The sequence below is a fragment of the Microcaecilia unicolor genome, chromosome 1 (genome assembly GCF_901765095.1).
Source record: "Microcaecilia unicolor chromosome 1, aMicUni1.1, whole genome shotgun sequence".
NCBI classification, from domain to species: Eukaryota; Metazoa; Chordata; class Amphibia; order Gymnophiona; family Siphonopidae; genus Microcaecilia; species Microcaecilia unicolor.
This window is the reverse complement of record NC_044031.1, coordinates 378,904,910-378,930,291: the sequence shown is the minus strand read 5'-3', so window position 1 is coordinate 378,930,291 and position 25,382 is coordinate 378,904,910. Positions and strand designations below refer to the sequence as shown.

At 43.7% G+C, this 25,382-nt stretch overlaps 1 protein-coding gene across 1 annotated transcript in view; it reads left to right on the top strand.

Moving 5' to 3' along the window:
- Positions 1-25,382, top strand: part of TMPRSS6 (transmembrane serine protease 6) — a 115,917-nt gene that overhangs the window by 51,100 nt on the left and 39,435 nt on the right. Inside the window, 6 exon segments of the mRNA XM_030210217.1 lie at positions 5,506-5,573; positions 15,025-15,206; positions 21,235-21,276; positions 22,128-22,332; positions 23,603-23,739; positions 24,548-24,660. Coding sequence (XP_030066077.1) covers positions 5,506-5,573; positions 15,025-15,206; positions 21,235-21,276; positions 22,128-22,332; positions 23,603-23,739; positions 24,548-24,660 — 747 coding nt within the window.

Sequence of the window (25,382 nt, the reverse complement as noted above, 5' to 3'; positions counted from 1 at the left end):
GATGCAAGTCCTCAATTTATTCCTATAATCAGAGATCCAGGAAGTCATCTGGTAGCAGATAATTATTTTATTTGCAAACTGCTCTCCAATTATTATAAGATACTATAAACTGTGCAGCAGATGGACTCTTCACCACAGATAAACTTTTTGCAGAGTATCCATGTTCTACAAATATGGGAGGATAATTTGGCTATTCTTAATTCTCCTCTCCAAGAGGGTGAGATTGGTTATGCAATTATAACTACTGTTTCCCGTAAGACTCCGGGTCCCGATGGCCACTCAGTAGAACATTATAAACTTTTGGCTCACCAAAGTCACCCCTACCTTATTTGCAGTGTATGAGATTGCATTGCAGTGTGGCATTTTACTAGAAACTTTGATGGGTGCTACAGTTATACCTATTCTTAAACTGGGCAAAGACTTGCAACTGACATCTTCATACCGACCCATCTCTCTTCTAAATGTAGATGTCAAGCTTTATGTAAAATTTCTGGAAAATCACTTGGCTGATATAGTTCTCAGTTTTGTAGGTCAGCATCAGGCTGGTTTTGTCAAGGGACGGAACATAGTAGTGAATGTCCACTGCTTGTTAGCGGCTATGGACTGAGCACATAGAGACCAGATAGAATTGATGCTTATAGGGTTTGATCTTGAAAAGCCTTTGATACAATCTCCTGGTTCAATCTTTTGACCAATGAACTTGATCTGAACTAATTCTACATCTGACACCTTCCTACTAGTCCTTTATCCTTTCTAACAAACCCTTGCCATAGAACTGAATCCCATTTCACCATCCCTACATTACAGATTACTGCTACAATATCTAATAGCTATGCTATGCTCAATTCAGGCTCTTCCTTTTCTAACCTTCAACACTTCCATAAAATTATTACGTCTCTGTCTAATCATTACCTACTATATCAGTTCTATTCAAGATGTTTATATTTGAATAATGTAAAATCTGCTTAATTTACATATTATGTACCATTCTATAATGTTTTGCTATGTAAACAAAACATTATAGAACTTAAACTTCCCTTGGGATAATGTGGGATAGAAATGTCAAAATAAATGCAAATAAATCAGTAGTATTGCAGCCTGGCCTGATTTTGAAGGAACTTTTTTTATCAAACTGAACACTCTAGTGTGCTTTCTGCCAGTGAAGTTGTTGAACAGCTTTATGGTTACACTGGTTTAATAATAACTCACAAGCGCACCCACGTGAGTGATACTCATTTTCAAAATTTTGTTTTACTAAAAGCAAAGTAGATTGAGCTGTACAGCAATGAAGTTGTTGGGATATAAACTTTAACATAAAAAATACATTCATTGTATTGGCAGTACTTTTACTTTTATTGGCGTACACATCGAGCAAGAAGAAAAAATTGGAGGCTGAGATATTAAGACTATCGCAGGAATACCAGTCCCTTCATCGGCAACATATGCGTCATTTAGACAAATCTTCTAAGGATGCCATGCTGGGGATCAGATGGCAGATTGATCTTTTACTCACTAGTTGGGCTGAGAGGGATATTTACTATCAAAGGTTTAAATTGTTTAAGTGGGGCAGAAAGGCTGGAAAACGTTTGGCCAATCTAGTGTGTCCTTACAAGAAACAACAGTAGTAAATTTAAAACGAATCGGAGAAACTTTTTCTTCACTCAACGTGTACTTAAACTCTGGAATTCGTTGCCAGAGAATGTGGTAAAGGTGGTTAGCTTAGCGGAGTTTAAAAAAGGTTTGGGCGGCTTCCTAAAGGAAAAGTCCATAGACCATTATTAAATGGACTTGGAGGAAATCCGCTATTTCTGGGATAAGCAGTATAAAATGTTTTGTACTTTTTTGGGATCTTGCCAGGTATTTGTGACCTGGATTGGCCACTGTTGGAAACAGAATGCTGGGCTTGATGGACCTTTGGTCTTTCCCAGTATGGCAATACTTATGTACTTATGTAACAGGTCATTGCCTATATTAAGGATGGGTCTGGGCGGAGCTATCATAAAGAATCCCAAATTCAAACCCAGTTTGTTCAGTATTACCAATCTCTATACAAGGTGAGGGACTTAGATATAGAAAAGAGGGATGCATTTTTTGGGGATTTGTTTGTCCCTAGGTTCACCACAGATCAAGTACAAACTCTGAACTGTCCAATTTCTGCAAAGGAGATCAGATTAGGTATTAAATCATTAAAGATGACAAAAGCTCAAGAGCCCGACGGTTTTGGACCAGAGTATTACCGAATCCTGTCAGATGTATAACAGCTTAGTACAGGGAGGGGTAGACCTCCATCAAAATCTAGCTCACATTATACTGCTATCTAAACCAGGGAAGAACCCCACACAGGTGAGCTTGTACTGCCCAATATCCCTGCTTAACCAGGATGTCAAGCTTTTAGCTGCTATTCTCGTGCGGAGGATGAATACCTGTCTTCCCAATGTTATCCATGAAGACCAGGTGGGTTTTGTCCCTGGCCGGTATGCATCTATAAACCTTACATGAGCTCTAGCTGCAATACATGCATATCGAGGGAAGGGGGGAACAGAGGCTATTACAGGATCGGACATGGAAAAAGCACTTGACAGTATCTTGTGGCAATACTTATTGTGGGTTATGGAGAAGTATGGGCTACAGGGAAGATTTATTGACTGGATTCAGGCTCCCTACACCCAACCGCTGGCGAGATTACTGGTCAACAACAAATTGACGGAAAGTTTTAATTTACAGAGGGGTACCAGACAGGGGTGCCCACTCTCCCCAATGCTGTTTTTGTTAGCTATAGAACCACTTCCAATTAAATTGCGTCAGAGTGATAGGATTCAAGGTCTTCAAGTGGGAGGGCAGGAGGTCTGTATCAATCTCTTTGCTGATGACATTCTGTTTTACCTTACTGATGCCCCATCATACCTTGATGGAGCATTAACCTTAGCCATGGAGTTCGGGGCTATATTGGGCTTAAGAGCTGTGATAAATCTGAACTTCTCCCCCTGTCAGGAAGCCATCAAAGTTCTCGATTTGTGGGCCTGTCTATCCCACTGGTGCAGCATCCTATGCGTTATCTTGGCATTTATCTCAGCACTAATCCAGCTGTGGTGTACAGGCGTAATATTCTGGACCAGATAGATAAAATCAAGCGACTTTGTTTATGGTGGAAGGACTTGCCGATCTCCTTGCTGGGCCGAATAGCGTTGGCCAAGATGATATTAATTCCTAAATTGCTACATCCCTTGCAGGCTATGCCTATTTGGATCAAAAGACAAGATGAAAGACTATTTCGTTCCATACTGTGCTCATTTATATGGAGGCAAAAGGGGTCACGTAAAGGGCATCAAATGCTGGTCCTTGGAAAGGAGCGAGGAGGACTCAACCTGCTGGATTTGCGCTTGTACAATATGGCATCACTGATGAGAATTGTTTTCAAGGGGATTACCAGGCAACCAAAGTTTACTCCGGCGCAATGGATGGAGAGATGGTGCTCATCATATACGTTTATAAACCTATTACATTCACCCCCCCCCCCCCCCCCCGGTTTAGGCACAAAGTTTAATATGCAGCTTAGTTATGTTAGACCATTGCGTACTGCTTGGAGTCTTGAACCCGATTTCACTGACTTTCAAATTAACACCGGGTCTTCAGACCCGATCTCACTGACTATTAAATTAATGCTGGGTCTTCATACCTGCAGTGGTTTGTTTATTTTTTTAAAGTCTATGACATTTAGAATTTTGTTATATGGGTTCTGTTAATCAAGTTGTGGCACTGGCACCACTTTTTAACTTTTATTAATGAGGTATCGTTTCTTTCTCATTTATGGTTTTAGATGAGTCTTATGGTACTGCAACGCTAATAAATTATTTGACAAACTCTAATCTAATATTTCTTTTCCTGGATTTAGTCCAGGTCAGCATTTTACAAAGGCACATAAGGGTCTACTCACATCCAGCGTGCACCAAATTGGCATTACCACCCAGCTACCACGTGCCCCGGGAGGTAATTCTGAACCTGGAGTGCGCTGAAAACACGCAGTAGAAAATATTTTCTATTTTCTACCATGTGGCGCTTACCTGGCAGTAAATTGCAGTGGACATGCGCTGCATGCCTACCACCCGGGTAGCACATGAGACCTTACTGCTAAGTCAATGAGTGGCGGTAAGGTCTCAGGTCAAAAATAGACGTGCAATGTTTTTCTTTTTGCCGCACATCTATTCTCCAGCCCCTTGAAAAAAAAAGCCCTTTTTCTAGGACGCTGCAAAAACTGACCCGGTGCACGCCCAAAAGACGTGCTCGCACTGCCACCGACCACTTTTTGCTGTGGCTTAGTAAAAGGGCCCCTAAATGTGGTTAGAAGCTCTATGTCACTTATTTAGATGATAAAGCCTTGCAATCTGTGGTACCGGCACAGCTATAGACATTTATCAAAAGAGAAATTTAAGATCAGACAAGCTTGTATTGGTTGTTACTGGTCTTGGCTGTTACCGATTCGTTAATAGCGCATCAATATTAACCAGTTAGTTTTTCTAGTTTTCCATAAATTTACTTATGGCTCATAATGTCATTACTTTTCAAGGACAAAGCCCCATTTGCTGTGTATCCAGCTCTGTAGCTGGTTTTCTCGTATTAAGTGTCAAATATTGAATGGTGAGTCTTTTCAGCTTAGAGCTGTTTGGCATTATACACACCTCTGTATTGACACATTTACCACTCACATGCGCTAAGCATAGTTTATTAACACACTATATTTTGGGCACTGTGTATCGTTATTATTAGCATGCTTATGTGTAAAGTTGATTTCGTATTCATACAATATTTTATTTTCAGGGCACTATTCACTCTTACCTTTTACTGTTTTACCCATGAAACATTGGTCATGAAACAGTTTGTATGATTTGCGTGTTCATGTTTTAAATGTGTATTTTTTTAGGTTCCTTTCTGTGTCAGTTCTTAACTTTATTTTGTTTATATGTAATATTTATATTTTCATTTATTTTAATATAATCCTTGACGTAGGCACTGTCAAAACACGGCCCTTGTTGGGTCAATGATGTACAAGATTGATGTATTACAGTACTAGACTGATCCATGTTATGGAAATAAAGGATTTGTCCTGATTTTGAAGGCTCATTGTGCCTTTTCTGGTTTTTGGACTCAGCAGAGATATTCAGCAGCACTACCCAGTTAGATTGTAAGCTCTTTGAGCAGGAACTGTCTCTCTTTGTTAAATTGTACAGCGCTACGTAACCCTAGTAGCGCTCTAGAATGTTAAGTAGTAGTAAATGCAACTGAATACGGCAGCTGGTCAGCTCCATGGGTTTTAAGTGTGCAAGAGTATCTCCTTTGACTATCAGGCTACAAATAAATAAGAAAAACACTGACAAAACACTGTCCGTTACTTTTGTATAAAATAGTTAATAGTTGTATTAAATGTCAATTGTTTTGACCTTTAACCAATCGGTCAATAGGGGAGATATTGTCAAAACAGAATAACAATAACTCATAAATATATTACAGGTGACGAATCTGGTCCAGTCCTCAGCGCTGTCTTCCTTTTTCAATTCTTCTACAGTCTATGCATTTGGGTAAGGTGCTGTTTTTATGTTATTGATAATACAGGGTGTCTTTTACTGTGGGCGCGCTAAACGTTAGAGATGCCCATAGGAATGCATAGGCGTCTCTAACGTTTAGCACGCCTACAATTTTAGCGTGCGCCAAATCATGAGCACGCCTTAGTAAAAGACCCCCATAGCCTTTTTGCTGCCATAAGGTACTTTACGTTGTGAAGAATAGACCTTATTTAACAATGCTTATACATCTATGGTGGTCTTAGATGGCCAAATTTCCTCTTTGCTTTCATGATTCTTGAAGGATTTAAATGACAACCAACAACTGCATATTCAGCATACTCTACCATTTTGTTTTCTCTTTGTTTTCCTTTATATTCTACAAGAGAAGCATAGTTTAGTGGCTAGAACTCAGGACTAATTCCTATGGTGGAAATTCTATAAATTGACACCAAGATGCCGGTGCCCCAATGCCCTGCGTTTAGTGCCAATTCTATAACATCATCTTTGCACTAAGATTCTATTATAAAATATTAGCATGTGGACATTGGCATGCCTAAAGTTAAGCATCAAAAATTGCACCAAATCGATGGCAGTTGTAACTCTTGATGTCTAATTGTGTCCTGATGTGCACGTAAATTATAGTTTTCATAGCGTTACTTCACACTATTCTAGAACTTGTAGGCAGTTGTGCCCATCAATCAGCAGGTACTTGTAGAAGGCACAGAACTAAGCTGTGAATTATAAGCCATGTGTGGCTCCGTAGCTCTTCAGTATTTTTTATCTCCACCAGGTAGATGATCATGGTTAGCAGCTCCAAGTTTTGAAAGTGGTTGCTCCTGGTCCAGTTGGTCAACTAGATCTCAGTTGAACACAGTGGGTCTCTGTCTTCTCAGGTGCACATATCTGGAGGTTTTCCAGGTCCCTGTCTCCTGAAGCCTGTGCTGGATTTGTTAGAGCATCTCTGGCAGTTAAGGGGGGGGTTGTTTTGCTTGTGGTGATTCTCTGCAGGACAGGCACTGGTGATACTAGATGACGTCTCCAATAGAGGCAGTTAAAACATGTTCCTGATGCAAAGTGCCAGTCTTCCATTTAGTGTCTCACCTGCAAATTAGAGAAGCCGCAGGATGTGGCATGCAATCCCGGGGGAGGCATGGCGCGGAACTTTTTGCCACCTCTAGTATTGCTGCGACAGTCCTGTTCTACTGACACACTGGCTTCCCCTTCTTCACAGAAGAGCGTGGGAATGTTAGCCATGAGATAGCTGCAGGGAAATATTGAGGACTGCACTACAGCAGTTACCGCATATTTCTCTGCTTCTGATTCAGTGCCCCTAGGCCCAGCAGGGCATCCTCAGGATTCGGAAGTTATGTTTTCCCCCGATTTTGTGTTGTTGCTCCATCACGAATATCTTTTAAGACAGAGATAGCCTCATGCTGTACAGGATCTACCTATCCTATCAGGCCACCCCTCCTGCCCCTAAGCATGTACCTTTGGAGGAGCGGACTGAAATGTGTTCCTTTCACACCCTTCTGCTCTCAGACGTGGCCACAGCGGCTGTCAGTGCAGAATCTGAGCAAGGGAGTTCCGTTGCCCATAACACATTGAGGGAAGGGGGCTGGTGACAACTGATGCCAGCCTCTTAGGCTGGGGGACGCATTATCAGAGTCATTTGATGCAAGGAACCTGGTCTGAGATGAAGGCGATGTGGTCAATCAACCGTCTGGAGCTCAGAGCGATCTGACTGTTCCTGAAGGCCTTTGTTCAGTTTTTCGTGGCTTCTCCAGTCAGAGTGTACTCTGACAATTCGATAGCAGTAGTGTCAGGGGCGTAGCTACGGGTGGGCCTGGGTGGGCCCAGGCCCACCCAATTTCGGCTCAGGCCCGCCCAGGTAGCCGGCAGTTCTCGGTCCTCTTCCTCCTGTTTACATTTTTTTTTTTAATGCGGGCCGGTTCCTGAAGCGGAAGTGTAGACCATCGCAGCGCTGCTTGCCGGTGCTCCTACTCGGCACTTATTCCCCGTCCAGATTCAGCTATGTCTCGCTTGCTTCCCTTGCTTGCACAATGGCGCCACAGTGCTCGCCGACTGCGATTCTTTCACCACGTGCCCTGCACCTCAATCTGTTCAAGCTTCTGGATTATAAGCGGGGCTCCAACAGACACCTGCAGAGCTGGGGAATGTGGGTAAAGCTTTACCCCCCTGGTTTCTAAATGCATCTCCCACGGACGTGAAGCAAGGCAGAGTCGGGCAGGCCAGGGTTTGGAGGAAATCAGAGAAAGCATGAAGCAAGGGGGATCGAGCCTCTGTTCCCTGCACAAGGATGCTTAGCCATGAAAACTGCACAGCTCAGGAGAACTGAAGCATTAACGTGATCTGGAGTTTTACAGGTAAGGGGACATTGGCAGTTAAGGATAAAAGGGTTTCTATCAGACGTATCCCCCTAAAATGTATGCTGAGAAGTAGCCTCAATATTGTAGGGTTACATTGCTTCAATCTCTGAAAATTGTATTGAAAATTGAATTTTGCTGTAGGATGCAGGCTGTATTCATACATATCAGCTGTGAAACTAATAATTCTTTGCTTATTTATGTATTTATTGCACTTGTATCCCACATTTTTCCACCTATCTGGGTGAAGGTGGGCTCTATATGCCCAGGATATTAAAAAAAAAGAAATATAAAGCAAGGTGGGGTAATAAGATGCCAGACCATGGGGGGGATGGGAGGGATGGGTAAGAGGTAGGACAGGGTTGATGCTGGGCTACAAGGAGGACCTGATGCCTAGCTATGGGATGAATGGTGGAGAAGGGAAAGGCTGATACCAGGCTATGGGGATAGATGGGTGGGGGGGGGGGGGGGGGGGGGGGGTAAGGTAGGGAAGGGAAGTGCAGATGCTGAGTTACAGGACAATTTCTAGTTTTTGGTCATTTTGTAATTGATGAGGGTTGGTCTGTGTTCTGCATGTGACTGAGTAGGTGAGAAATTCTGCTGGCATGTGGTTTGTGTGGGGATCTATGTGTCTGACTTGTCTGGCTTTTCCAATGGAATGTGAACTGGTGCTATTATTGAGGTGCCTCCAGAATTTGAATACATTGTTATATGTAATTGCTGTAATTATAATACAGGATCCTGTCATGTGCATTAAGATGTTTGACATTATAGTAGACTTATGTCTGTAATGTAACTATATTTACAAATAGTGTTTTTTCCATTAAGTATGTACATGGTTTATATTCATGCAGGGCAGCTGTTGGGCATACTACTTAGAAATCCATCATTAAGTGCATTCTAAGGCATTATTTGTAGTATCCCAAGAAACACTACTCATACCTATATACATAGTGCCCACCCGTATTAGCTCTGGGCCCACTCAAAAAGTAAGGTCTGGCTACGGCACTAGTGTATGTCCAACAAGCAGGGGGCGGACCTGCAGCTGACAATTAGCGATGGAGGCTGCCAGGCAGATGAACTGGGTGGAGAAACAGCTCCTCTGCTTGTCAGCGGCACACATTGCAGGTTCTCTGAATGTGTAAGCAGATGGTTTACAATAAAATCATTCAAAAACAATCAAACAAAATGGATCGCCAATTGTAGATAGGACAAGACAGACTGACCTTATTAAATTAAGCACTAACTCAATCATACAGAGAACAGTACCACACACATGCATCTAAAGACAAGCAGACCACGAAAGAAAAAAATGTGATTAAACATACAAGCACAAACAAGACAACATGGGCATACTCAATATTCCTCACAGTTAAACCCAACCCTGCCTTCCCATTGCAGAATCAGCCCAGACATATGCATGGAATGCTTGTTGGAATAAATGATATATAGGATGTTTCAAGTTGAAGGCACTTTGGCAATGAGTTTCACAGTGCTGGTGAAATAAAGTAGAATGCGCTGGATCTTGCGAATTCCCTTCTGGCTTTAGGGGGGCATGGGAGAACTAATCTGTTATCTTTAGTGAGCGTAGGGTACAAGAAGGTGTGTATGGAATCACTAGTGAAGTAAGATATTCAGGGGAACCACTGTGAAGAACCTTGTGAGTTAAAGTAAGGATTTTGAATTTGACCCTGAAATCGATAGGTAACCAGTGAATCTGCTAAAGGAGAGGTGAAGTGTGATCAAAGTGGGATGCCCAACAGTTGGACTTGATGACCACCAAGAGGAGTGCCAGAGTGGTCCACTTCTGTAGCCACTGCAAAGACCTTGACGCTCAGTGTCTCAATGCTCTTCTTCTGTGGCTGTGTGACAAACTCCTATACATCTTCCCTCCTTAGCTGATAATGGGTTGAGTTGTCAGAAGGGTCACTGTACACTCCAGGCAGGTCCTTCTGGTGGCCCAAGACTGGCTGAGAAGACCATGGTATGCAGACTTGATCCATCTTCTGGACGGCCACCCGCTTCAGGTTCCTCAGAATGAGGGATTACTCCAGCAAGGTCTGGTGCTGATGGAAGATCCATCCTCTTTTGGTCTTATAACTTGGCCATTGAAAAGGTGCTTCTAAAGCACAAAGGGTACTCTGATTTGGTCATTTCTACCTTATTGCAGGCAAGAGAACAGTCTACATCTTTGGCTTATGCCAGGGTCTGGAGTACTTTTGAAAGCTAATGTGACCAGTCAGGAGTTTCTCCCTTATCAAACTTAGTTCTTCACATCTTAGCCTTCCTTCAATCAGGCATGGAAAAAGGCTTAGCTCTTGGATCTCTGAAAGTTCAGGTGGTGGCCTTAGCCTGCTTTAGAGGCCATCTGCAGCTTTGTTCTGTAGCAACACATCTAGACATTGTGTGGTTTTTAAAAGGGGTGGGTCATCTTCAAGGTGCAGGGAACTATTACAGCTAAAAGAAAATCCTTCAGAAAATCGAAGACGGATCCAACTGAAAATAATAAGAAACAGCATAAGGAATGGCAAGTCAAATGCAAAGCAGTGATATGGAAGGCAAAGAGAGACTTTGAAAAGAAGATTGCGTCGGAGGCAAAAACAGTAAAAAATTTTTTATGTATATTAGAAGCAAGAAGCAAGTAAAAGATCTAGTTGGACCACTAGATGACCGAGGGGTAAAATGGGCACTTAGGGAAGACAAGATAACAGCGGAGAGATTAAATGAATTTTTTGCTTCGGTTTTCACTGAAGAAGATGTGGGAGAGATACAAGTACCAGAACTGGTATTCAATGCTGATGAGCCAGAGAAATTGAAACAAATGAGACTGTCAAATCCTTTCTCACAACATATTCTTCCTCACATTGCCTTCTAGATGCTTGTATGATCTATTTATTAAAAACTGCACCAGCAGGATTGATTGACCTTCTTGAAGCTCATATCTCATTTATGCTGACTCAAGGGGCTTTTCCTCAGCGGAAAGGTTCCATTATACTTACCCCAATCCCTAAGAGCACATCAGCTTCATTGGGAGACGTTACTAATTACAGGCCTGTCACTTATATCCCATTGTTGACTATAGTAATGGAAGGAATAGTTGGTACTCAGCTTATGAATTATCTTTCCTCTTTCTTCCTCTTGCATAAATCCCAGAAATGCTTTAGGTCTTGTTATAGTACTGAGATGGTCGTGACTACGTTAATATCTGATTTTAGGAAAGCAGTCAGCCTAGGCTTCTAGTTTTTAGTGATGCAATTCGATATGTCGTTCCTTTGACCTTGTTGATCTTGAGTTGCTTGTAGGCCTGTTGGATCAGTTTGGATTGTGTGGGAAGGTCCACCAGTGGTTCTGTGGCTTCTTAAAAACTAGAGCTCACTGCTTTCTCCAATCCTATTCAATGCTATGATGTCTCCATTAGGTGAATGGCTAGAGGCAGCAGGGTCCTGCACTTTTATTTATGCGGATGATGTCACAATTTTGTTTATGGCTTTGTAAACCTTGTCTGTTGTATATTCACTGTTAGCCACATTGAACTCGAGTATGTTTGGGATTATGTGGGGTAAAAGCAGTTAGCTTAGCAGAGTTTAAAAAGGTTTGGATAACTTCCTATAAGAAAAGTCCGTAATACATTATTAAGATGGACTTGGGAAAATCCATTTCTTATTTCTAGGATAAACAGCATAAATTCTATTTTACTGTTTTGGGATTTTGCCAGGTACTTGTGACCTGGATTGGTCATGGTTGGAGCCAGGATACTGGGCTTGATGGACCTTTCTGTCTGTCCCTGTATGGCAACACTTATGTTCTTATGACCTCCACTCTATCCTGTTTTTCCAGAATGGAATCTCAAACCTAGTCATTCCCTGCAAAGGTTGCCATTTGTCCCTGCAAAGGTTGCCATTCGAACCTTTAAAGAAGGCCCCATGAAAGATCTGATGTTGAAGACTGCATTGTTGGTGACAATTGCTTTAGCTCACCATATCTCAGAACTCCAGGCCCTTTCCTAAGAGGACCCTTTTCTTCATTTTACAGAAACAGGAATTTCTTTGTGGGTAAATCTGTTCTTTTTGCAAAAGTGGTTTCTTAGTTTCACCTTAAAACTCTTGGGTGCAAGATGGGCTTTCATTAGGTATTTGGAACTCACAAGTGAGTTTAGGAAATCAGACATGCTGTTTGTGACATTCGATAAGCAGAAGCAGGGCCTGACCATATTTAAACCCACAAATGTGAGATGGTTGAAGGAGGCTATTTTCTTCAGCGTAACTTCTGTCAGGCAAGCAGCCACTGCCTTCCTTGCAAGTTCACTCTACAAGACATGTATAATCCTCTTGGGCAGAGCAGGGGCGTAGCTACGGGTGGGCCTGGGTGGGCCCAGGCCCACCCAATTTCAGCTCAGGCCCGCCTACCCAGCTGATCTCTCCAGACTGGCAGCAGCGGCGAACTAGCGGGCGGCAGCAATAAAAGCATAAAGCAGCGAGCGAAGCTCTTCGATTCCGTCCTTCACTTTCTGTTTCCTGCCCTCTCAGCGTCCCGCCCGCCCAAAAAGAAATGACATCAAAGGAAGGCGGGACGCTGAGAGGGCAGGAAACGGAAAGCGAAGGACGGAATCGAAGAGCTTCGCTGCTTTATGCTTTTAGTGCCGCCACCCGCCAGTTCGCTGCTGCGACTACAGAAGGAAGCCATTGATTTAAAATCTCTTTCTACTCCCCTGCGCAGCCGTCGCCATTCACTTAAAGCACAGCAAGCAAAGCAGTGAGCTGCTGTGCTGCCTGCATCCACGTTGTCTTCTTTATTCAGCAGAGGGTGGTGAGCAGAGGGAAGGATGAAACTGGGAGGGGTAGTGAGCTGAGGGAAGGAGCAGAAGATGGACGGGAGTGGGAGGGTTGGTGAGCAGAGGGAAGGATGGGTCTGGGAGGGGTGGTGAGCAGAGGGAAGGAGCAGGAGATAGATGGCACTGGGAGGGGTAGTAAGTACAGAGTATGGGGAATGGGGGACTAATGAAGTGGGTGAAAGATGGGGGAGGAATTTAGGAGACTGGGTAAGGGAGAGACAGAGGGGGGAATGGGAGTGCTGAGAGGGAATGAGAGGGAGATGGTCAAAGGGGAGAGAGGAGCATCGATGGACATGGATGGGAGGACAAGGACCAGGGAGAGAGGAGAAATTGCTGGATATGGAGGGGAGGGCAGGGGAGAGAGGAGAATTTCTGGATATGGATGGATGGAGGAGGGCAGGGAAGAGAGAAGAATTGCTGGATATGGATGGATGGATAGATGGATGGAGGGCAGGGGAGTTGCTGGACATGGGTGGATAGAGGGGGGGCAGGGGAGAGGAGAGTTGCTGGACATAGGTGGATGGAGGGGAGGGTAGAAGAGAGTTGCTGGACATGGATGGAGGGAAGGGCAGTGGAGAGAGGATGGTTGCTGGACATGGGTGGATGGAGGGGAGGGCAGGGAGAGAATTGTTGGACATGGATGGAGGGTAGGGAAGACAGAGGAAGGAGATGCACATGGATGGAGGGAAAGGGAGAGAGAAGAAATGCTGACATGGATGGAGGGGAGGGAAGAGAGAGGAAGGATATATGAGGGAAAAGGGAGAGAGGAGAAAAACAGCTCATGGATGGAGAAAATAGGCAGAAGCTGGATCCACTGGACAGTCAAGTCTGCGGAGGACCCAGCTTTTACTTACGGATGTAGAGCAAGAAATGAAGAAGAAAGGAGAAATGGAAAGGAAGCTCTGGAAACAGAGATAAGAGGACAGATAGCAGCAGAATCAGATACTGGGCCAGCATGATCAGAAAAACAAAGTCACCAGACAACAAAGGTAGAAAAAAATCATTTTATTTTCATTATAGTGTTTGGAATATGTCCACTTTGAGAATCAGGTGCTCAACATTAAAAGTTTATATTTATTTATTTACTTATTTATGGCATATTATCCCACATTAAACATGAATTAGATTGGAACCTGGGATCATTTAATTTTTTTTTCCTGGAGAGAGTAATGCATTGCCGCCCCCCCCCCCCCCCCCCCCCAGGCTCTCTCCCCGGCTATAGCCAGCTCTGCAATTTTGAGGGGGGGGGGGCGCAGAGGTGGACCGGGGAGAGAGCCTGTTGTTAAACATTTACCAGCAAACCACTGTCTAGTGCCCACCCATCCAACCTGTTGGCCCACCCAAAAATTGACTTCTGGCTACGCCACTGGGGCAGAGACACAGTTGGTTTCGCCAGCTGAGAATTGTAGAGCTGCAACTTAGTTAACCTTGCACATTTTTGCCAAGTATTATCAAGTAGATGTGGTGGCCTACTCTGGTATGGTTTTTGGTACTGAAGTTCCACAGGCAGTAGCGCCAAGTTATTGCCCTCTTTAGGGATTGCTTTTGGAAATCCCATGCTACAGAAGGAGAAATTATGTATTACCTGATAATTTTGTTTCCATTAGTCCTTTACACTATTCCAGAAGCCTATCTGGGTTCCTGATATCCCTGGTATGAAGCAAGGGTTAGAATGTTCCTGAGGTTCGGGTTTCTCTTTAATATTTAGCTCTATCTGTGATCCTGAGAATGTGAGAGTAGATTCCATTCACTCTCAGTTTTTGTTGCATTCACATTGTTGTTTGCATGCGTAGCCAATTTCCATGTGTAACATTAACTAAGTAACAAGCCAATCAGCGCCGATAATTGGATGTTAAGCAATTATCAACACTAATTGGCACTAATTAGAATTTACACACACTACTCGCTAAGCGTATACTATAAAGTAGTGCGCATTCATTATTACTTTTGAAAATTATTTTTGTATCATCACACTGTCTGTTAACACATTTCTTCAAAGTTTTATTACGTGGTAAAACATAGGACCAGCAGTCTGGAGTTCTTGAGCTCCAGTTCTATCTCCAGATATTCCTTCTGTGTCTGACCCATGGACAAATCATTTTGCTTTCCTATGCTGCGGCATATGCTCAGGTACAATTATCAAAGAGCCTTCCTTCGCTTTCTTATTTTTTCATACATGTTGAGTTATAAGCATAATGAAAAAAAGTGAATAAATCATTAAGAACTGAGGCTTTTGATTTTCTTTCATTAGGGAAGGGAGCCTGAAAGCCTTCTTCTGGATTGAATTGCTAGTCCCAGAGAATCGACTAGATGAAGTCAGTACGGCCCGGATGAAAACAGCACTGTCTGACGTACTATATGCTAGCAGCAATAGCACTGAAACCCTCTTCCAGACAGACTACAAGATTGATCCCAGCTCACTGGTTATTTTCGGTCAGTATAAATCTCTCTTGTCGTCCCCATTCTCCTCCACTGCTAACTCCAGACTTCGCTCCTTTTCTCTCATGGCACCTTATGCCTGGAATAGACTTCCTGGACCTATACGTCTAGCTCCATCTCTACCTGTTTTCAAATCTATGCTGAAAACCCACCTTTTCACTGCTGCTTTTTAGTTCCTAGCCACTACTCAATTGCCCTCCCCTTGTCCCTTCCTTCCTTCCTTCTCACCCATTACTTCCCTCACCCTTAACTGTTTTGTCTGTCTGTATTATTTAGATTGTAAGCTCTTTTGAGCAGGGACTGTCTCTTTGTATCAGGTGTTCAGCGTTGCGTGCGTCTGGTAGCGCTATACAAATGCTAATAATAATAATAGTATAATGCATCTAAGGAGGGTGGAATGGGAGTGCTATGCCTCTGTATTCATCCTAGATTTGCATGATTAGGTTTGAAAATAGTTGCTATCCTTTGTTTGTTTCATTGGGTCTGCAGTAGAGTTGTTATCGGTCTTTGGTTTGAGTCTGTATCATTGGATCTATAGTTCAGGCTCTGATAATCCTAGGAGAAGACCATTGGGTCTACTGAAGGAGACAATCATTACTTTCTGGTGTTCTTGAGAAATTTGGGACAATGTATATGAAATAGAGGTAGACTCTAGAGCAACTTGCTCATTAAGCACTAAAACAGTGTTCCTCAATGCTATGCCTACTCTTTTCATTGCTCCCTTTCTTCTACTTACCTTCCTTCCCATCCTTTAGACATGCGCATCACTTTTTGTAAATAAGAGCAGTCTTTAGGTGGATTGGATTGCCATCTGAATCAAATCAACCCTGACAAACCAAGTCAGTTTTGGTTATATTCAATTACACCTTGGGGGGGGGGGGGGGTTGAAATCTTTCTTCCTGGTATACGTCTAGGCAAGGAGGGCACTATTTGATCAAGTGCTGAGATCCTTGGTGCTTCCGAATGTAGCAATAAGGGATAACAAGCAATTTGTAGGTGATATTGTTAATGTATCTTTGCAAATGCAAGAATAATGGAAGCCACGTCAGACAGGCTGGTTCAGCAGTCTTGAGTTCCTGAGCTCAGATTCCATCCCTGATTCTGTGCTGTTTTTCCTCCTTATTCTTCTCATTCCTTTTTCTTCTCTTTCCTCTGATCCTTAACCCTTCTTATCCTCCTATCCCATGCACTTCCATCTCCCCTTCCATCCCCTATCCTTTGGTCCTTTCTGCCTAAGATCCCTTCTGTATCTCTCTCCTTTGAGGTCCACTGTCTGTCCTCTCCTCCCTTTCTAACACCAGTCATTAAGGAGCCCTTTTACTAAAGCTTAGCATGTACTAATGAACATTAACATGCACTAAATGCTATGCATCCTATTTTATACCTATGGGCTACGTGGCACTTAGCGCACGCTAATATCCATTAGCACACGCTAAGCTTTAGTAAAAAGGCCCCTAAGATCCCTTCCACCCTCTTATCCCCTTAGAAAGGACTGAATAAATTAAATGGGTGCACAAGAAATATCAGAAAATATTTTTATAAAGTAATATAAAAATTATTGCAATGTAATGCGTAGATTTATGCACATCTGTCACACGATTTTTGCAAAATTTTTAAAACTGTTGCTGCAAAATTTATCTTTCCAAATTTCCAAGGGGCCCTTTTACAGAGCGGCAGTAAGCCCAATGTGGATTACCGCTCTTTCTTTAGGGACTACCGCGGCCCAACATGGCCACCGGCAGTAGTTTTGCCCTGAGTGCATGCCATTTCCGTGCAAAAAAGAAAACCCACAGAAATGGCTTGCGCAGTGGTAACCCGGCGGTAATCTGGCATTGCCACACACTGCCCGGTTACCGCTGGGTTAGCGTGGGAGTCCTTATCACCAACTCAGTGGGTGGCGGTAAGGGCTCCCCGCCGCATGCCATGAGGTAAGAGTTTTCTTACCACATGGTCATGTGTGTCTGGGGGATTTTTACCCGCTACAGTAAAAAGGGCTCCGGCATGCGGGAAAAACAGCTAGCACATGGCCTTTTTTCCCGCAGCTTGGTAAAAATTTATTATTAGGCTTAATATACTTAGAAGAAGTATCTATCAAAGCGGTTTACATACATTTTTTTTTAATTATAAGAAACGAAAAGAACTCCATTTGCAGATAGGGCAATAGACTGGCAGTTGTACAAAACCAAACTTACAATCCATATATACTGAGAAGCTTCAGAGCTGCATGGCCAAGGACCAAAGCATGAACAGAAGCAGGCAAATTAATCAAAAGCATGATGAACGTAATGAGCCTTCAAGAGAGCTTTAAATTTCTGGAATGATATCTCAGATCTCAAGGTGTCTGGCAGGCAATTCCAGAGTGAAGGAACAAGACAAGAGAAAGTTGAACGTCTAGTAACCTTGTGATTGACCTGTCTCAGGTTAGGAATAACCAGTGCCTTTTTTGTAAAAAAAAAAAGGTGCCGGTACTCATTGTGGGCGGAGTCATCACATATGACCCCCCACCCCTATTATAGCCACACCCACATTAGCCACGCCCCTTATAGCGCATATAAACCGACATCATTGAAAATATTATACTAGTATAGGAGAAAAAAATAACGTGATTTTTTTCATTATAAATAATTTCTGTAAGCTGTTACAGCTCTAGTATACCCAGTGCAAAATAAGACAGCAGATGTAAATTCTCAAATTGGACATATTCCACACACTAAAATGAAAATAAAAGGATTTTTTCTACCTTTGTTGTCTGGTGACTTTGTTTTTCTGATCATGCTGGCCCAGTATCCGATTCTGCTGCTATCTGTCCTCTTAACTCCATTTCCAGGGTTTCCTTTCCATATATTTCTTTACTTTCCGCCTTTCTTCTTCATTTCTTGCCCTACATCCGTAAGTAAAAGTTGGGTCCTCTGCAGACTTGACGGTCCAGTGGATCCAGCTTCTGCATATTTTCTACATCCATGTGTAGTTTTTCTCCTCTCTTCCTTTTCCCTCACCTCATCCCCTTCCTCACTCTTCCCTCGCCTCCATCCACCCACCCATGTCCAGCATTTATTCTCTCTCTCTCTCTCCCCCTGCCCTCCCCTCCATCCACCCATGTCCAGCGGCCCTCCTGTCCCCCTGCCCTCCCCTGCCATCTACCTATGTCCAGAAACTCCCTCCCCTCTATCCACCCATGTCCAGCGACCCTTCTGTCCCCCTGCCATCCACCTATGTCCAGAAACCCCCTCCCCTCTATCCACCCATGTCCAGTAACCCTCCTGTTCCCCCTGCCATCCCCCCATGTCCAGCGACCCTCCTGTCCCCCCTGTCATCCACCTATGTCCAGAAACCCCCTCCCCTCTATCCACCCATGTCCAGTGACACTTCTGTCCCCCCTGCCATCCACCTATGTCCAGAAACCCCCTCCCCTCTATCCACCCATGCCCAGCGACCCTCCTGTCCCCCTGCCATCCACCAATGTCCAGAAACCCCCTCCCCTCTATCCACCCATGTCCAGCGACCCTCCTGTCCCCCCCTGCCATCCACCTATGTCCAGAAACCCCCTCCCCTCTATCCACCCATGCCCAGCGACCCTCCTGTCCCCCCTGCCATCCACCAATGTCCAGAAACGTCCTCCCCTCTATCCACTCATGTCCAGCGACCCTCCTGTTCCCCCCTGCCATCCACCTATGTCCAGAAACCCCCTCCCCTCTATCCACCCATGTCCAGTGACCCTCCTGTCCCCCCTGCCATCCACCTATGTCCAGTGACCCTCCTGTTCCCCCTGCCATCCCAGATGCCAAACAATTCTCTCTTCCCTTCCCTGCCCTCCCTTCTCCTCCCATCGATGTCCAGCAATTCTTTCTTCCCTGCCCTTCCCTCCCATGATTTCCAGCGATTTTACTCTCTTCCCCTGCTCTCCCATCTTCTCCCATGTCCAGCGCAGCGATTCTTCCCACAGCCCATCCTCCTCCCAGCGTGAACGCCGGTGCAGGTAACGAATCAGCGAGTGAGAGAAGCTGTCAGCGTCGGAGCTTCCCTCTGCGAGTCCCGCCTATGTTGTTACAACTTCCTGTTTCCGCATAGGCGGGATTGGCAGAGGGAAGCTTGACGCTGACAGTCTCTCTCACTCGCTGATTCGCTACCTGCACCGGCGTTCACGCTGCTACTCGCTCAGTCCGACGCTCGTCACTGACAACAGACCAAGTAAGTAGAGGGGGAGAAAAAGGTGCCGGTACGCCGTACCGTTGCGTACCAGCACAAAAAAAGCACTGGGAATAACTAGTCTACGTGAAGCAAGAGATCTGAGTTGACGGGGATAACCAGATTAGCAAGATATGATGGGACACCAGAATAATATATTTTATGAGTTAAGGTTAAGATTTTTAAAAGAAAACTAAATTTAATTGGGAGCCAGTGTAATTGGTACAGTAAATGCGAAGCGTGTTCTCGCCTGTTCGCCTTAAAGAGAAAACATGCAGCACAGTTCTGAAGCGTTTGAAGTGTTTTTAACTGGAACTCTGGTAAACCAGCATAGATCACATTGCAGTAATCCAGGCGGGACACGAGCAGTGCATGTAAGGCAGTATGTAAAGATTGGAAATCAAGGAAAAAACTAATGGCGCATCCATCATTTTGTGGCTCCTTAATTTCTCTCTTTTAATTTGCACAGAACATCCACCTTCATATTCTGTGCCTTGCAAAGTATACCATGCATTTCAGGCCTTCAGATTTCTTGCAAGCAGCTGCCTCCCTTTACACTTCGTCTTCTCATCATTCCCTAATCTGCTTCTCTTGATAGCCCAATTTCATGATCCGAGCCTTCTTCTTAACCACTGCTGTTTTTCTCCTTGCTCCTTCATTTAATCACTGTCTTCCAGCTTCAGAATGTCTCACCCATGGTTGTACAATCTTCAGGGCTTACTTAAAACTGTATTCTGTTGCTCGTTGATCTTTCTTCCTTTCTTCTAGTTATCAAGGGGCAATATCACAATGCCCAAAGAGCTGTATAGTATACTGATCTTCAAAGTGGAAGTAGATGTGAACTTCCATTTTGAAAACTGCCATATTGCTTTTTCCACGGGTACTTTATCCAGTCACATTAATGAATGTAGTTTTGACCATACAAAAGTATGTTAGGTTTTAAAATCCCCACCCCCAGTGGTAGTGTTGTGGAAATTGCTTTGAAAATTGTTCTTTAATTGGCTACTGTTTAGCATTTCTACCAATTTCATGTGATATAAGTGCTCTAAATAAAATAACAGCAAAAAAGGTACCTCACACAGATTACTTCTTTGCTGAAATACTTTGGGGAAAGTTTGTGACCCTCAAACTATGTTCTTTCCTTATGTGACTAGCCATTTAGCCCGTAAAAACGGGCTAGTAAAGGAAGGGGGGGTTGAAAGGCCCCCCCGGATAGGTCGCCGCCGCCCCTCCCCCCCCCGGAGTCCCCTCCACCACCCCTCCACCCAGGCCGGGTACCTGGCTTCACTATTCAAACCGCTGGAACGCAGGACACAGCTCATCTGAGCTGCCGTCGGCCTTCCTTCTTCTCTGCGTGTGTTCCGCCCTCGTGTGACATAACGTTGGCGAGGGCGGGACACAGGCAGGTAAGGAAGGCCAACGGCAGCTCAGATGAGCTGTGTGCTGCGTTCCGGCAGTTTGAATAGTGAAGCCAGGTACCCGGCCGGGTGGAGGGTGGGTGGCGGCGGCGACTCAGGGTGGGTGGGGGGAGCGGTAGCGGCAACCCTGGGGGGTGGGGGGAGCGGTGGCGATGGCGGTTCCCTCACTCGCAGGTGCGCAGGTTCCCTCTGTCACGCCCCCATCATCACGTATTGACGCGGGGGCGGGACAGAGAGGGTCTCTACTGCGCATTTGCGAGTGAGTACGCCACTTGCCATTTATATGTTTGATATGATCAGATGGAGGCCAACCAACACGTGATGCTGAAGTGGGGGAGGCAAAGGATAAATCTTTCATATTGTTTTCTTCTTCTGTTTCATTTTGGGTTTTTTTTTATTTTTTTAAATTGCTTTTTCAGAAGCAAGTTTGAAAGACAAAAGCCTTTTGATCTCTGCATTGGGTATGAAATTCTGTTTTATTTTATATTTTTGTTTGTTTATTGGTTTATGTGTACATTGTCATTTGTTTTAATTTAATAATTACTATCTTTAAGCCTTAGGAGAACAAGCCTGATAGTAACTAGCTTCAACAGGAGTGATAAGTGGTTTTCATGAAGGCAATGTTAATATAAATAACCGTGACACCATGACAATAATACACAGCTGTGTTATCACCTAAAACTAGTGATAACTAAATATGATGCTTTCATGTCAAAATGAGATAATGTGTAAGTATGATGTCATAAAAGAATAGGCATCCACTGCTGTGAAATCACTAAAATATGCTAATACTTGAGTAACATCAGCAAAAACATAATACACACTGACGAGGTCACTAATATTTAGAGGTATTAATATAACATCAGAGGTTCTTTGGAACACTATGAGGTCAATCTTCATAAAGTGCTGAGTGAGAAAGTCAACTAGACAATTTTTCTCAGATATTCAGCCCATATCTATATGGTCTGACTATACCAGAATAAAAGATAATCAGGTACTATTGTCCAGTTAACCCTAGAACTGATTTTATTTACCTGCTGAGAGTTACCCAGCTAAATTTTTTCCTGGTTTAAACTGAAACAATGCTTCAAGAACATCCCCAATGCTGTCATTTTTGTTGAGGTAAATTGTGCCTGCATTATAATTTGTATGCTCAAAATTTAGCCGGTCAGCAGGAGATAGGAGTGAAATTTTAACCATGTAGATTTGTCCAATTCACTCAAAAAGTGAGCCAGACAAGCCTTTTGAATATTGACCTCTACTGATCTCTCCATAAGTTATCCCTGATGATCGATATTTTTGTCCCGATCAGGTTGCTATAGATACAGTTACCTCAGGGAAAATGAGGTCCTAAGGCTGAAGGGCCCAGACTATTTGTCATCCAGCTGCTTGTGGCATCTCCAGGGTCCTAATACCCATATGATCAAGCTACATCTGGAGTGGACTCGCTGGGACTGCAGGGACCGACTGGCTATGTATGATGCACCTGTACCACTTGAGAGTCATCTTCTGACCTCGTAGGTAGCTCTGTGTCATGCCAAGTTTACAGCAAACAAAGAACACTGACAAAAGCTCTTCTTTGTGTCATATATTATATGTGCCATATGTTATATATTGATCAGAACATGTGGAAGTAACGTGGGGAGAAGCTATAGTTGATTTCTACATTGGCTATCAGATTGCAGTTTGCTCCTAGTTTTTAAAATTTTATGCCAATTTATTTTAATATTTACAGTCCTGATTTTATAGAAATCCAAAGTTTTAGAACCCAAGGTACACTGGCAGCACTGATTTTCTGCTAAGTCATGCTGGGTCACGTGGAGGGGCATAATCGAAAGGGGTGCCCAAGTTTTCCTGAGAAAGCTTACCCTAACGACTCAACTTAACTTTCAGCACACCCACATGATTCTGTCCTGGCAATAATCACACCTTAGACCAGTCCTCCCTATCTCCTTACGCTCATCCCTCAATCTTTTCTTCTCCATCCTTCCTACTCCTTACCCCTCCCAACCTCTTTTCCTTTGCTCATCCTATCCTTGTTTACCTCTCCATGTTCAATCCATATATCTTCACAACCCTACTATTACTATGTTTACTACAACTTGTAATATCCTCCTCCAAGACTTTGTAATTCTATTTACTATGTAAGCCGCACTGAACCTGCTATCTATGGGAAAGCACGGGGTACAAATGTAATAAATAAATAAATGTGGGTATCCTGAAAATGTGACGACTGAATTTCCAAAAGACTGAGTTCAGAATCACTGAGTTAGGGAGAAGCATGTATGTCAATTGAGGTCTTATATATTTTTCTTTTTCTTGTTCTTTTCTTTTTTTCTATTTCTAACTTCCATCTTCCTCTTCCTCCCAACATCACTTATTCTTCCTCTCTGCCTGTCCTTGTATCTTCACCAGGGCTTTTTTTGAGGGGGTACTTGGGGGTACTGAGTACCAGCACCTTTTCCATTGTCTGCTAAAATTGACCTGTGGTCCCCAAGTTTGAATGAACGAGCTCAGGCTCTACAGACCCATTCTGCCTTTTGTCATAGATTCTGTGATTAGTTGAAGGGGGCATGACTATTGTGGGGTGGGTCCCTCATTGATTACCCCACCCCTGGAGGGTGGCCAGGCATTTGAGTACCGGCACCTTTTTCGCTAGAAAAAAACACACTGATCATCACTTTCCTCAATCTCAAAATTCACATCCATAATCTCTTCTTGTATATATTTCTTTCATCTCTCTTTTCTTTTACCATCTGCTGTCTCTTGGTCTGTTTTCACCTCCAGGCATTATGGATGCAGTCGTCAGGAGCCAGTTGTTGAAGTCCTATCTTCAGAAAACACCATGTCTGTGGTTTGGAAACAGGGATTGTACAGCTACTATGACCCCTTTATCCTTTCAGCCAAGGTCGTACACTATCAAGGTAAGAGATGGAAGCAGGATAGAGAAAATGGTGGAGCACTGATGATAGATTAAATATAGAAATAAACTGGATAAATAGAGGATATAGAAATATGCACAGAGGTTTGCATTAGCAAAATCCTGTTCCAGTTTTTGCTGCTTTATTTGGTTTACCAAAGAGCATGGGCGTAGCCAGACCTCAACAGGAGGGGGGGGGGCATAGCCCAAGGTGGGGGGGACACATTTTGGCCCTCCTCCCCACTGCCGCCCTCCTGCCACCACTTCTGCCCCCCCCCCCCCCCCGCTGCCGCTCCCCCCCCCCCCCCCCCCCCACTGCAAAGGTACCTTGGCTGTCGGGGGTCCTCAACCTCCGCCAGCTAAAACGTTTGTCCCGTTTTGACCTCACATTGCCTGGTGCCCTGTTCCGTTTTCAGTCGCTGTACACACTTGTTTTAATGAAACTGAGCATGCACGAGCTAAATTGGGGGGCCCCAGAGCCAATTTGAGGGGCCAGGCCCCCGTGGCCCCCTGTAGCTATGCCACTGGCAAGGAATCATCATTTACATCTTGCTTCTGCTTTAACTTTTTACTTTTAACTGCAAGCATCAGGTAAGACTAAGTAAAAGCAGTAAAAATTGGTGAAATTATTACTTCAGTAAGCGTAACAAATATTTCCTGTACTTTTTTACAAGTAAAAGTGACAAAACTTTTACTTAAATACAGTAACTTGTTACTTTTATTGTTTGGTATAGTAATTATCTCTAGCTTTAAAGTTTACAGATTTCATAGCATTGAGGGGAACTAATTTTGACTCATTTCTTTGTTGTCAGCTTGTGATGAAAATATAACGTTGCAAGCAGGACTTGAGCTGCAGGGTAACATCAGCACCCCATACTATCCAAGTTACTATTCTCCAAAGACCAACTGCACCTGGTACATCACGGTGAGTTCTCAGTTGCTTCATGCATGTCACCTTCTGATCACCCATCCATCTCGCCCTCCTCCCCCCTTGCCCTTCCTCCAGATTATTATTGCAATACATTTGTGATTCACTTATATATTCCAGTATCATCATCTTTTGCTTATATTTTAATGACCTAAGGAAGATGGTTTTAGCTCCTGAAAGCTAGTTTAAAAATGCACTTAATCCAATAAAAAGGATTGTTCTCTTTCCAGATAGTGGAACCACTGTCCAGGTGTGAAATATTACTCACACATAATATATTGGGAAAAATGTATGCCCTGTTTCCACATATGACCAGATTCAATAAATGGTACCCAAATCAACATCCAATGCAATTCTGCACCCAAAACGGAGCACCAGAACTTATACCTGCTGAAAAAAACAGGTGTAATTCCTGATGCCCAATTTGGACACGCATTCATGGTTTTCTATAACACTGCACAGAGAATTCTGGAATGCTCATGCCCCTCCTATGTCCACGCCCCCTTTTGGGTTGCACACTGTGAGATTTGGGCACGCAGTGTTATAGAATAGTGTATAGTGAGATGCACATGCAAATCTAAATTGGCGCCAATCAGCATCAATAATTGATTGCTAGTGCCAAGTTATTGCTGTTAATTAGCTCATTACCCAGTTTATTTATTCGTGCCTCTCAGGATCAAGCTCAGATTTGGGCGCACAAGTTTGGGCATCCTTTAAAG